This window comes from Tachyglossus aculeatus, chromosome 18, assembly GCF_015852505.1.
Source record: "Tachyglossus aculeatus isolate mTacAcu1 chromosome 18, mTacAcu1.pri, whole genome shotgun sequence".
Taxonomy (NCBI): domain Eukaryota; kingdom Metazoa; phylum Chordata; class Mammalia; order Monotremata; family Tachyglossidae; genus Tachyglossus; species Tachyglossus aculeatus.
The window spans coordinates 24,676,958-24,689,753 of NC_052083.1; the positions used below are offsets into that span (position 1 = coordinate 24,676,958).

At 51.6% G+C, this 12,796-nt stretch overlaps 1 protein-coding gene across 1 annotated transcript in view; it reads left to right on the forward strand.

Moving 5' to 3' along the window:
* HERC2 (HECT and RLD domain containing E3 ubiquitin protein ligase 2) overlaps positions 1-12,796 on the forward strand; it is a 319,306-nt gene that overhangs the window by 94,576 nt on the left and 211,934 nt on the right. Inside the window, exons 15-18 of the mRNA XM_038760185.1 lie at positions 1,355-1,548; positions 3,942-4,142; positions 11,339-11,567; positions 11,672-11,796. Of these exons, the coding sequence (XP_038616113.1) occupies positions 1,355-1,548; positions 3,942-4,142; positions 11,339-11,567; positions 11,672-11,796 (749 nt within the window). The remainder of the gene's footprint in view (positions 1-1,354; positions 1,549-3,941; positions 4,143-11,338; positions 11,568-11,671; positions 11,797-12,796) is intronic.

Genomic DNA, 12,796 nt, shown 5'->3' on the forward strand with positions numbered 1-12,796 from the left:
ATTTTGCGAGTGGATAAATGCGTACGATAAATCGTCCCCGCCTGAAACAGATCGCGGTGTGAGTTATTTCTATGTCTTTATAATAACGACGGCGTTTGTTAAGCGCTTACTATGTGCAAAGTGCTGTTCTGAGCGCTGGGGAGGTTACGAGGCGATCGGGTCGGCCCACGGGGGGCTCACAGTCTTAATCCCCATTTTCCAGATGAGGCCCAGAGAAGTGAAGTGACTCGCCCAAAGCCCCGCAGCCGACGGTTGGCAGAGCCGGGATTTGAACCCGTGACCTCGGACTCCAAAGCCCGGGCTCTCTTCCGCTGAGCCGCGCTGCCTCTCTTATAAAACTGCCCCGGGAAACGGGCGCGCGCGCGTTTGAGAGTGCCTGGTTTGGAGGAGGGACTGCCGAGGTGTCTCCCTCCTGCTGTCCCCCCTTGAAACAAATTCATTCGCTCCGTCATTCGGTCGTATTTATTGAGCGCCGACTGTGTGCGGAGCGCTGTGCTAAGCGCTCGGGAGGCCCAGGTCGGCAACAGATAGAGACGGTCCCCACCCGCCAACGGGCTCACGGCCTAGAAGGGGGAGACAGGCGACAAAACAAAACACGCGGACGGGTGTCAAGTCGTCAGAAGGGATGGAATTAAAGCCAAGCGCACGTCATGAACAAAATAAATAGAATAGTAAATACGTACGAGTAAAATAAAGTGATACATCTGTACATACGGGTGCTGTGGGGAGGGGAGGGAGGTAAGGCGGGGCGATGGGGAGGAGGAGAAATCATTGTGAGGAGCCAACTGTGCAGACTGGGCAAGGTGACTGAGTGCTTTATTTTACTTGTACCTATCTATTCTATTTATTTTATTTTGTTAGTGTGTTTGGTTTTGTTCTCTGTCTCCCCCTTCTAGCCTGTGAGCCCACTGTTGGGTAGGGACCGTCTCTATGTGTTGCCAGCTTGTACTTCCCAAGCGCTTAGTGCAGTGCTCTGCACACAGTAAGCGCTCAATAAATGTGATTGATTGATCGACTGTGGGAGTTATTTTTACATTTATGTCCTTATAAAATTGCCCTGTTAAAGTGGTGCGCACACCCACCTCTGAGAGTGCCTCGTTTGGAGGAGGGACTGCCAAGGTTTCTCCCTCCTGTTGTCCCCACTTGAAACCGATCCTCGTGCGAGTTATTTTTACGTTCGCGTCCTTATAAAGTCGCCCTGTTAAACTGGGGCGCGCACAGGTCAGCCAAGGTCTCTCCCTCCAGGTATTTTAGCAAGTAGGAGCTCCTCCCGGGCGCCTCGGTTTTCCCGACCCGTCGAGAAGGCGTCGCGGGTTGCCGGCGGCCCGTGGTGAAACGGCAAATGTCCTTCCAGGTAAAAAGGTGGTGGACGTGGCCACCGGCTCTACCCATTGCTTAGCCCTCACGGAGGACAGCGAAGTCCACAGCTGGGGGAGCAACGACCAGTGCCAGCACTTCGACACGCTGCGGATCACCAAGCCCCAGCCCTCCGCTCTGCCGGGGTTGGACACCAAACATATCGTGGGAATCTCCTGCGGCCCAGCCCAGGTACTCGGCCCCCGCCTTACCGTTCCCTCCGGGGTGACACCGAAAACCGCAAGCCACTTCCATTTTTCTCCGGTCGCCCCGTTTTCCGACCCTTTAATCAACAGGTTGCTCTTCACTGGACACTGGGCGACTTCTGTTCCCGAGCGGGCCGACTTGGGAGATTTCCTCCGGTTTCCCTCTGCAGAGTTCTGCCCGGTCGTCCTGTTCGGAGCGGTCCGTCGGTTTACGGGTTCCCTCTGTGGTGGATGTTTTCCCGATGACCTTTGAACGGTCGGCGATTTTTGTTCCCGAGCTGGCCAACTTGGAGATTTGTTCCGGTTTCCTCTGCAGAGTTTTGCCCGGTCGCCCTGTTCGGAGTGGTCCATCGGTTTACGGGTTTCCTCTGTGGTGGATGTTTTCCCGATGACCTTTGAACGGTCGGCGATTTTTGTTCCCGAGCGGGCCAACTTGGAGATTTGTTCCGGTTTCCCTCTGCAGAGTTTTGCCCGGCCATCCTTTTCGGAGTGGTCCATCGGTTTACGGGTTCCCTCTGTGGTGGATGTTTTCCCGGTGACCTTCGAACGGTTGGCGATTTTTGTTCCCGAGCGGGCCAACTTGGGAGATTTGTTCTGGTTTCCCTCTGCAGAGTTTTGCCCAGTTGTCCTGTTCGGAGTGGTCCGTCGGTTTACGGGCTCCCTTTGTGGTGGATGTTTTCCCAATGACCTTTGAAAGGTCGGCGATTTTTGTTCCCGAGTGGGCCAACTACAGAGCTTTCTCTCCTTCTGCAGAGTTTTGCCGGGTCGTCCTGTTCGGAGTGGTCCGTTGGTTTACGGGTTCCCTCTGTGGTGGATGTTTTCCCGATGACCTTTGAACGGTCGGCGATTTTTGTTCCCGAGCGGGCCAACTTGGGAGATTTGTTCCGGTTTCCCTCTGCAGAGTTTTGCCCGGCCGTCCTGTTCGGAGTGGGCCATTGGTTTACGGGTTCCCTCTGTGGTGGATGTTTTCCCGATGACCTTTGAACGGTCGGCGATTTTTGTTCCCGAATAGGCCAACTGCAGAGATTTCTCTCCTTCTGCAGAGTTTTGCCGGGTCGTCCTGTTCGGAGTGGTCCATCGGTTTACGGGTTCCCTCTGTGGTGGATGTTTTCCCGATGACCTTTGAATGGTCGGCGATTTTTGTTCCCGAGCGGGCCAACTTGGGAGATTTGTTCCGGTTTCCCTCTGCAGAGTTTTACCAGGCCATCCTTTTTGGAGTGGTCACTTGGTTTACGGGTTCCCTCTGTGGTGGATGTTTTCCCGATGACCTTTGAATGGTTGGCGATTTTTGTTCCCGAGCGGGCCAACGGCGGAGATTTCTTCCAGTTTCTCTCCCTCTGTGGAGTTTTGCCTGGTCGGCGATTTTTGTTCCCGAGCGGCCAACTTGGGAGATTTCTTCCGGTTTCCCTCTGCAGAGTTTTGCCCGGCCGTCCTTTTTGGAGTGGTCCATCAGTTTACGGGTTCCTTCTGTGGTGGATGTTTTCCTGATGACCTTTGAACAGCCGGCGATTTTTGTTCCCGAGTGGGCCAACGGCGGCGATTTCTTCCGGTTTCTCTCCCTCTGCAGAGTTTTGCCCGGTCGCCATGTTCAGAGTGGTCCGTTGGTTTATGGGTTCCCTTTGTGGTGGATGTTTTCCCGATGACCTTTGAAAGGTCGGCGATTTTTGTTCCCAAGTGGGCCAACTGCAGAGCTTTCTCTCCTTCTGCAGAGTTTTGCCGGGTCGTCCTGTTCGGAGTGGTCCGTCGGTTTACGGGCTCCCTCTGTGGTGGATGTTTTCCCGATGACATTTGAACGGTCGGCGATTTTTGTTCCCGAGTGGGCCAACTTGGAGATTTGTTCTGGTTTCCTCTGCAGAATTTTGCCCGGCCATCCTTTTCCGAGTGGTCCATCGGTTTACGGGTTCCCTCTGTGGTGGATGTTTTCCCGATGACCTTCGAACGGTCGGCGATTTTTGTTCCCGAGCGGGCCAACTTGGGAGATTTGTTCTGGTTTCCCTCTGCAGAGTTTTGCCCGGCCGTCCTTTTTGGAGTGGTCAATTGGTTTACGGGTTCCCTCTGTGGTGGATGTTTTCCCAGTGACCTTTGAACGGTCGGCGATTTTTGTTCCCGAGCGGGCCAGCTTCGGAGATTTCTTCCGGTTTCTCTCCCTCGGCAGAGCTTTGTCTGGTCAGCGATTTTTTGTCCCGAGCGGCCAACTTGGGAGATTTCTTCCGGTTTCCCTCTGCAAAGTTTTTTCCAGTCGCCCTGTTCGGAGTGGTCCATCGGTTTACGGGTTCCCTCTGTGGTTGATGTTTTCCCGATGACCTTTGAACGGCCGGCGATTTTTGTTCCCGAGTGGTCCGACGGCGGCGATTTCTCCCGGTTTCTCTCCCTCTGCAGAGTTTTGCCTGGTCGTCTTGTTCGGAGTGGTCCATCGGTTTACGGGTTCCCTTTGTGGTGGATGTCTGCCCCATGACCTTTGAACAGCTGGACCTTTTACTCCGGCAAGTGAGCGAGGGGATGGATGGCACCTCCGACTGGCCACCGCCCCAGGAGAAGGAATGCGTCGCCGTGGCAACCCTGAACCTCCTAAGACTTCAGGTACTCCCGTCCAGGTCGCGTTTTCCTGACGTGCGCGTCCCATCGGACAGCAGTGTGAGAATGACCTTGGATGACTTCCAGACTGTGAGCCCGCTGTCGGGTAGGGACCGTCTCTCTATGTTCCCGACTTGTACTTCCCGAGCGCTTAGTACAGTGCTCTGCGCACAGGAAGCGCTCAATAAATACGGTCGAAGGAATGAATGAATGAATGAAATGATAATAATTTATTATTTATGTGCAGAGCACTGTTCTAGGCGCCGGGGAGGTTACCAGGCGATCAGATTGTCCCACGGTGGGGCTCACGGTTTTAATCCCCATTTTCCAGATGAGGGAACTGAGGCCCAGAGAAGTCAAGTGATTTGCCCAAAGTCACGCAGCTGACAGTTGGCGGAGCCGGGATCTGAACCCGTGACCTCTGACTCCAAAGCCCGGGCTCTTTCCACTGAGCCGCGCTGCTTCTCTAGTGATGGCATCTGTTAGGCGCTTACTATGTGCAGAGCACTGTTCTGAGTGCCGGGGAGGTTACCAGGCGATCAGGTTGTCCCACGGGGTGGGGGCTCACGGTTTTAATCCCCATTTTCCAGATGAGGGAACTGAGGCCCGGAGAAGTCAAGTGATTTGCCCAAAGTCACCCAGCTGACAGTTGGCGGAGCCGGGATCTGAACCCGTGACCTCCAAAGCCCGGGCTCTTTCCACTGAGCCACGCTGCCACTCTAGTGATGGCATTTGTTAGGCGCTTACTATGTGCAGAGCACTGTTCTGAGTGCCGGGGAGGTTACCAGGCGATCAGATTGTCCCACGGTGGGGCTCACGGTTTTAATCCCCATTTTCCAGATGAGGGAACTGAGGCTCAGAGAAGTCAAGTGATTTGCCCAGAGTCACGCAGCTGACAGTTGGCGGAGCCGGGATTTGAACCCGTGACCTCTGACTCCAAAGCCCAGGCTCTTTCCACTGAGCCACGCTGCTTCTCTAATGATGGCATTTGTTAGGCGCTTACTATGTGCAGAGCACTGTTCTGAGTGCCGGGGAGGTTACCAGGCGATCAGGTTGTCCCCCGGGGGGGCTCGCGGTCTCAATCCCCATTTTCCAGATGAGGGAACTGAGGCCCAGAGAAGTCAAGTGATTTGCCCAAAGTCACCCAGCTGACAGTTGGCGGAGCCGGGATTTGAACCCGTGACCTCTGACTCCAAAGCCCGGGCTCTTTCCACTGAGCCATGCTGCCACTCTAATGATGGCATTTGTTAGGCGCTTACTATGTGCAGAGCACTGTTCTAGGCGCCGGGGAGGTTACCAGGCGATCAGATTGTCCCACGGTGGGGCTCACGGTTTTAATCCCCATTTTCCAGATGAGGGAACTGAGGCTCAGAGAAGTCAAGTGATTTGCCCAGAGTCACGCAGCTGACAGTTGGCGGAGCCGGGATTTGAACCCGTGACCTCTGACTCCAAAGCCCAGGCTCTTTCCACTGAGCCACGCTGCTTCTCTAATGATGGCATTTGTTAGGCGCTTACTATGTGCAGAGCACTGTTCTGAGTGCCGGGGAGGTTATCAGGCGATCAGGTTGTCCCACGGGGTGGGGGCTCACGGTTTTAATCCCCATTTTCCAGATGAGGGAACTGAGGCCCAGAGAAGTCAAGTGATTTGCCCAAAGTCACCCAGCTGACAGTTGGCGGAGCCGGGATCTGAACCCGTGACCTCTGACTCCAAAGCCCGGGCTCTTTCCACTGAGCCATGCTGCTTCTCTAGTGATGGCATCTGTTAGGCGCTTACTATGTGCAGAGCACTGTTCTGAGCGCTGGGGAGGTTACCAGGCGATCAGGTTGTCCCACGGGGTGGGGGCTCACGGTTTTAATCCCCATTTTCCAGATGAGGGAACTGAGGCCCAGAGAAGTCAAGTGATTTGCCCAAAGTCACCCAGCTGACAGTTGGCGGAGCCAGGATTTGAACCCGTGACCTCTGACTCCAAAGCCCGGGCTCTTTCCACTGAGCCACGCTGCCACTCTAATGATGGCATTTGTTAGGCTTTTACTATGTGCAGAGCACTGTTCTGAGCGCCGGGGAGGTTACCAGGCGATCAGGTTGTCCCACGGGGTGGGGGCTCACAGTTTTAATCCCCATTTTCCAGATGAGGGAACTGAGGCCCAGAGAAGTCAAGTGATTTGCCCAAAGTCACGCAGCTGACAGTTGGCGGAGCCGGGATCTGAACCCGTGACCTCTGACTCCAAAGCCCGGGCTCTTTCCACTGAGCCGTGCTGCTTCTCTAGTGATGGCATCTGTTAGGCGCTTACTATGGGCAGAGCACTGTTCTGAGCACCGGAGAGGTTGCCAGGCGATCAGATTGTCCCACGGGGTGGGGGCTCACAGTTTTAATCCCCATTTTCCAGATGAGGGAACTGAGGCCCGGAGAAGTCAAGTGATTTGCCCAAAGTCACCCAGCTGACAGTTGGCAGAGCCAGGATTTGAACCGGTGACCTCTGACTCCAAAGCCCGGGCTCTTTACACTGAGCCATGCTGCTTCTCTAGTGATGGCATCTGTTAGGCGCTTACTATGTACAGAGCACTGTTCTGAGCGCCGGGGAGGTTACCAGGCGATCAGGTTGTCCCACGGGGGGGCTCACGGTTTTAATCCCCATTTTCCAGATGAGGGAACTGAGGCCCGGAGAAGTCAAGTGATTTGCCCAAAGTCACCCAGCTGACAGTTGGCGAAGCCGGGATCTGAACCCATGACCTCCAAAGCCCGGGCTCTTTCCACTGAGCCATGCTGCTTCTCTAGTGATGGCATCTGTTAGGCGCTTACTATGTGCAGAGCACTGTTCTGAGCGCCGGGGAGGTTACCAGGCGATCAGGTTGTCCCACGGGGTGGGGGCTCACGGTTTTAATCCCCATTTTCCAGATGAGGGAACTGAGGCCCAGAGAAGTCAAGTGATTTGCCCAAAGTCACGCAGCTGACAGTTGGCGGAGCCGGGATTTGAACCCGTGACCTCTGACTCCAAAGCCCGGGCTGTTTCCACTGAGCCATGCTGCTTGTCTAGTGATGGCATCTGTTAGGCGCTTACTATGTGCAGAGCACTGTTCTGAGCGCCGGGGAGGTTACCAGGCGATCAGGTTGTCCCACGGGGTGGGGGCTCACGGTTTTAATCCCCATTTTCCAGATGAGGGAACTGAGGCCCAGAGAAGTCAAGTGATTTGACCAAAGTCACCCAGCTGACAGTTGGCGGAGCCGGGATCTGAACCCATGACCTCCAAAGCCCGGGCTGTTTCCACTGAGCCATGCTGCTTGTCTAGTGATGGCATCTGTTAGGCGCTTACTATGTGCAGAGCACTGTTCTGAGCGCCGGGGAGGTTACCAGGCGATCAGGTTGTCCCCCGGGGGGGCTCGCGGTCTCAATCCCCGTTTTCCAGCTGAGGGAACTGAGGCCCAGAGAATCAATCCATCAGTCGTGTTTATTGAGCGCTGAACAGAGAAGTTCAGTGACTTGCCCCAAGTCACCCAGCTGACAGTTGGCGGAGCCGGGACTTGAACCCGTGACCTCTGACTCCAAAGCCCGGGCTCTTTCCGCCGAGCCACGCCGCTTCTGAATGCCGTGGACACTGTCGGCCGGAGGTCTTGCTAGGCTTGGGAAGGGTTTTCGGGCGTATTCTTCCCCAGATAATCCACAAAAAGTGTGTTTGGGCTCTGGACAGCTGATGGGAGAGTTGAGGGCACCGTAACCCAGAAAACGATGAATTCTGTAGTGATAACGCCCTATCAATCAATCAATCAATCAATCGTATTTATTGAGCGCTTACTATGTGCAGAGCACTGTACTAAGCGCTTGGGAAGTACAAATTGGCAACACATAGAGACAGTCCCTACCCAACAGTGGGCTCACAGTCTAAAAGGGGGAGACAGAGAACAGAACCAAACATACCAACAAAATAAAATAAGTAGGATAGAAATGTACAAGTAAAATAAATAAATAAATAAAGAGTAATAAATATGTACAACCATATATACATATATACAGGTGCTGTGGGGAAGGGAAGGAGGTAAGACGGGGGGATGGAGAGGGGGACGAGGGGGAGAGGAAAGAAGGGGCTCAGTCTGGGAAGGCCTCCTGGAGGAGGTGAGCTCTACTCCAATAACAAAGCAAAATAAATGGCTAGAATTTTTAAGGGTAAGTTTTAGTGGTCAAATCAGAAGCTCTCCGCTTCAGCTACTCTATTTTACTTGTACATATTTAATATTTATTACTATTACATACATACGTACTATTACATTACATACATACTATTACATACATACATAATAAATACGTCTATTACTATTACACACTATTACATACATACATACTATTACATTACACAATGCTATTACATACATACATAAGAAATACATTCATTACTATTACATACTATTACATACATACATGCATACTATTACATTACAAACATACTATTACATGCATACATAATAAATACATTTATTACTATTACATATTATTACATACATGCATACATACTATTGCATTACATACATACTATTATATGCATACATAATAAATACATTTATTACTATTACATACAAACTGGACATTAATGCCATTTATTACATAGTTACTATTTACTATTCGATTGTGTTAATATGTTTTGTCGTCTGTCTCCCCCTTCTCGACTGTGAGCCCGCTGTCGGGTTGGGACCGTCTCTATATGTTGCCGACTCGGACTTCCCAAGCGCTTAGTACAGTGCTCTGCACGCAGTAAGCGTTCAATAAATATGATTGAATCAATCAATCAATCAGTCGTATTTATTGAGCACTTACTGTGTGCAGAGCACTGTACTAAGCACTTGGGAAGTACAAGTTGGCAACATATAGAGACGGTGAATGAACTACCGGAGATGGAAGATTCTCCAGAGGGGACTCTTAATATTATCAATACTATTAGTAATATTATTAATACTGTGTGGTGTTTGGTAATAATAATAATGATGATATTTGTTAAGCGCTTACTCTGTGCAAAGTACTGTTCTAAGCGCTGGGGAGGTTACAAGGCGATCGGGTGGTCCCCCGGGGGGCTCGCAGTTTTAATCCCCATTTTCCAGATGAGGGAACTGAGGCACAGAGAAGTGAAGTGACTTGCCCAAAGTCACACAGCTGACAGCTGGCGGACTCTTAATGATAAGTGGGGTATTTGTTAAGCACTTACTATGAGCCCACCACTGTACTAAGTGCTGGTCTAACTACAAGAAGCGCGGCTCAGTGGAAAGAGCCCGGGCTTTGGAGTCCGAGGTCATGGGTTCAGATCCCGGCTCCGCCAACTGTCAGCTGGGTGACTTTGGGCAAGTCACTTCACCTCTCTGGGCCTCAGTTCCCTCATCTGTCAAATGGGGATGAAGCCTGGGAGCCCCCCGTGGGACCACCTGATCGCCTTGTAACCCAGCGATTAGAACAGTGCTTTGCACGTAGTAAGCGCTTAACAAATACCATTATTATTATTATTATTAATTAACTCTAAATCCCTAAAATTCAAACATAGACAAAAGCAAGCGTGAATGTGATTTTTATTTGCAATTTATTCGGCTTTGGAAGCTCGCAGGGGGATTTCGGTATTGGAAAGAGCCCGGGCTTTGGCATCAGAGGTCATGGGTTCAAATCCCGGCTCCGCCAGCTGTCAGCTGGGTGACTTTGGGCAAGTCGCTTCACCTCTCTGGGCCTCAGTTCCTTCATCTGTTAAATGGAGATGAAGACTGTGAGCCCCCTGTGGGACCACCTGATCGCCTTGTAACCTCCCCAGCGCTTAGAACAGTGCTTTGCAAATAGTAAGCGCTTAACAAATGCCATTATTATTATTATTATTATTATTATTATTATTATTATTATTATTATTATTAAGTAGCTCTAAATCCCTAAAATTCAAACATAGACAAAAGCAAGCCTGACTGTGATTTTTATTTGCAATTGATTCGGCTTTGGCAGCTCGCGGGGGGATTTCGGCCCGCTTCTCAAAAGGCGAAAAACATCAAGATGGTGTATTTTACTTGTACATATTTATTCTATTCATTTTATTTTGTTGCTTTGCACATAGTAAGCGCTTAACAAATACCATTATTATTATTATTATTATTATTATTATTATTTTGTTAGTATGTTTGGTTTTGTTGCCTGTCTCCTCCTCCTCGACTGTGAGCCCGCTGTCGGGTAGAGACCGTCTCTAGATGTGGCCGACTCGGACTTCCCAAGCGCTTAGTACAGTGCTCTGCACACAGTAAGCGCTCAGTAAATACGATTGAATGAATGAATGAATGAATATTTATTACTCTATTTTACTTGCACATATTTATTTTATTTGGTTTATATGTTCTGTTTGGTTGACCGTCTTCCCCTTCTCGACTGTGAGCCCGCTGTCGGGTAGTGACCGTCTCTAGGTGTGGCCGACTTGGACTTCCCAAGCGCTTAGTACAGTGCTCTGCACACAGTAAGCGCTCAATACGATTGAATGAATGAATGAATATTTATTACTCTATTTTCCTTGTACATATTCATTCTATTTATTTTATTTGGTTTATATGTTTTGTTTGGTTGTCCGTCTCCCCCTTCTCGACTGTGAGCCCGCCGTCGGATAGGGACCGTCTCTAGATGTGGCCGACTTGGACTTCCCAAGCGCTTAGTACAGTGTTCGTTCATTCATTCATTCATTCAGTTGTACTTACTGAGCGCTTACTGTGTGCAGAGCACTGGACTAAGCGCTTGGGAAGTCCAAGTTGGCAACATCTAGAGACGGTCCCTACCCGACAGCGGGCTCCCAGTCTAGAAGGGGGAGACGGACAACCAAACCGAACATATTAACAAAATAAAATAGATTGAATATGTACAAGTAAAATAGAGTAATAAATACGTACGTTCTGCACACAGTAAGCGCTCAATAAATAATAATAATAATGATAGTATTTGTTAAGCACTTACGATGTGCAAAGCACTGTTCTAAGCGCTGGGGGATACAAGGCGATCAGGTTGTCCCACGGGGGGCTCACACTCTTCATCCCCATTGTCCAGATGAGGGAGCTGAGGCCCAGACAATCAATCAATCGTATTTATTGAGCGCTTACCGTGCGCACATATAGAGACGGTCCCTACCCGACAGCGGGCTCCCAGTCTAGAAGTCATTCAAACGTTGGGGGGTAAACGGGATTTTGGGGTGTTTTTTTTCTCTTTTTCAGCTCCACGCGGCCATCAGTCACCAGGTGGGCCCGGAGTGCCTGGGTTTGGGGCTGGGCAGCGGACTGCTCAACAGCCTCAAGCAGACCGTGGTCACCCTGGCAAGCAACGCCGGCGTCCTCAACAGCGTGCAGGCGGCGGCCCAGGCCGTGCTGCAGAGCGGGTGGTCCCTGCTGCTGCCCACGGCGGAGGAGCGGGCGCGGGCCCTGTCCTCCCTCCTGCCCAGCGCCGGTAAGTGGGTCCCGGGGGGCGGCCAGAGACGGAGAAAGAGAGAGAAAGACGCCGCGCCGCGCCGCGCCGGACGGCGGGGCGAGTGACACCTGCTCCGCCTTCAGTTTCAGGGAATGAGATGAACGTGAGTCCCGGGCGCCGCTTCATGATCGACCTGCTGGTGGGCAGCCTGATGGCGGACGGAGGCCTGGAGTCCGCCCTGAGCGCCGCCATCACGGCGGAAATCCAGGTTCAGCTCCTTGTTCCCGCGTCCGGCCTCGACGCGTCGCCGGCTTGGACTCCCCCCCCCCCCCCCGCCCGGCGCTCAGTACGGGGCTCGGGGAATACGATCGGAGGAATCCGGTCGCGTTTGCGGGGCGCTGGACCAAGCGCTCTGGAAGGACGAGTCGGCTCCTCCGTGGTCACTGGATTTTCTGGGATACTCTGCTCTCCGACCAGTCTTCAGTCATTCATCCATTCATCCATTCAGTCGTATTTATTGAGCGCTTACTGTGTGCAGAGCACTGGACTAAGCGCTCGGGAAGGACGAGTCGGCTCCTTCGTAGTCACTTGGTTTTCTGAGATACTCTACTGGCTGACCAGTCTTCATTCATTCATTCATCCATTCAGTCGTATTTATTGAGCACTTACTGTGTGCAGAGCACTGGACCAGGCGCTCGGGAAGGACGAGTCGGCTCCTCCGTAGGCAGTTGATTTTCTGGGATACTCTGCTAGCCGACCAGTCTTCATTCATTCATTCATCCATTCATTCATTCAGTCGCAATTATTGAGCGCTTATTGTGTGCAGAGCACTGGACCAAGCGCTTGGGAAGGACGAGTCGGCTCCTCCATAGGCAGTTGATTTTCTGGGATACTCTACTAGCCGACCAGTCTTCATTCATTCATCCATTCATCCATTCAGTTGCATTTATTGAGCGCTTACTGTGTGCAGAGCACTGGACCAAGCGCTTGGGAAGGATGAGTCGGCTCCTCCGTGGTCACTGGATTTTCTGGGATACTCTGCTCTCCGACCAGTCTTCAGTCATTCATCCATTCATCCATTCAGTCGTATTTATTGAGCGCTTACTGTGTGCAGAGCACTGGACTAAGCGCTTGGGAAGGACGAGTCGGCTCCTTTGTAGTCACTTGATTTTCTGAGATACTCTACTGGCCGACCAGTCTTCATTCATTCATTCATCAGTTCATTCATCCATTCATTCATTCAGTCGTATTTATTGAGCACTTACTGT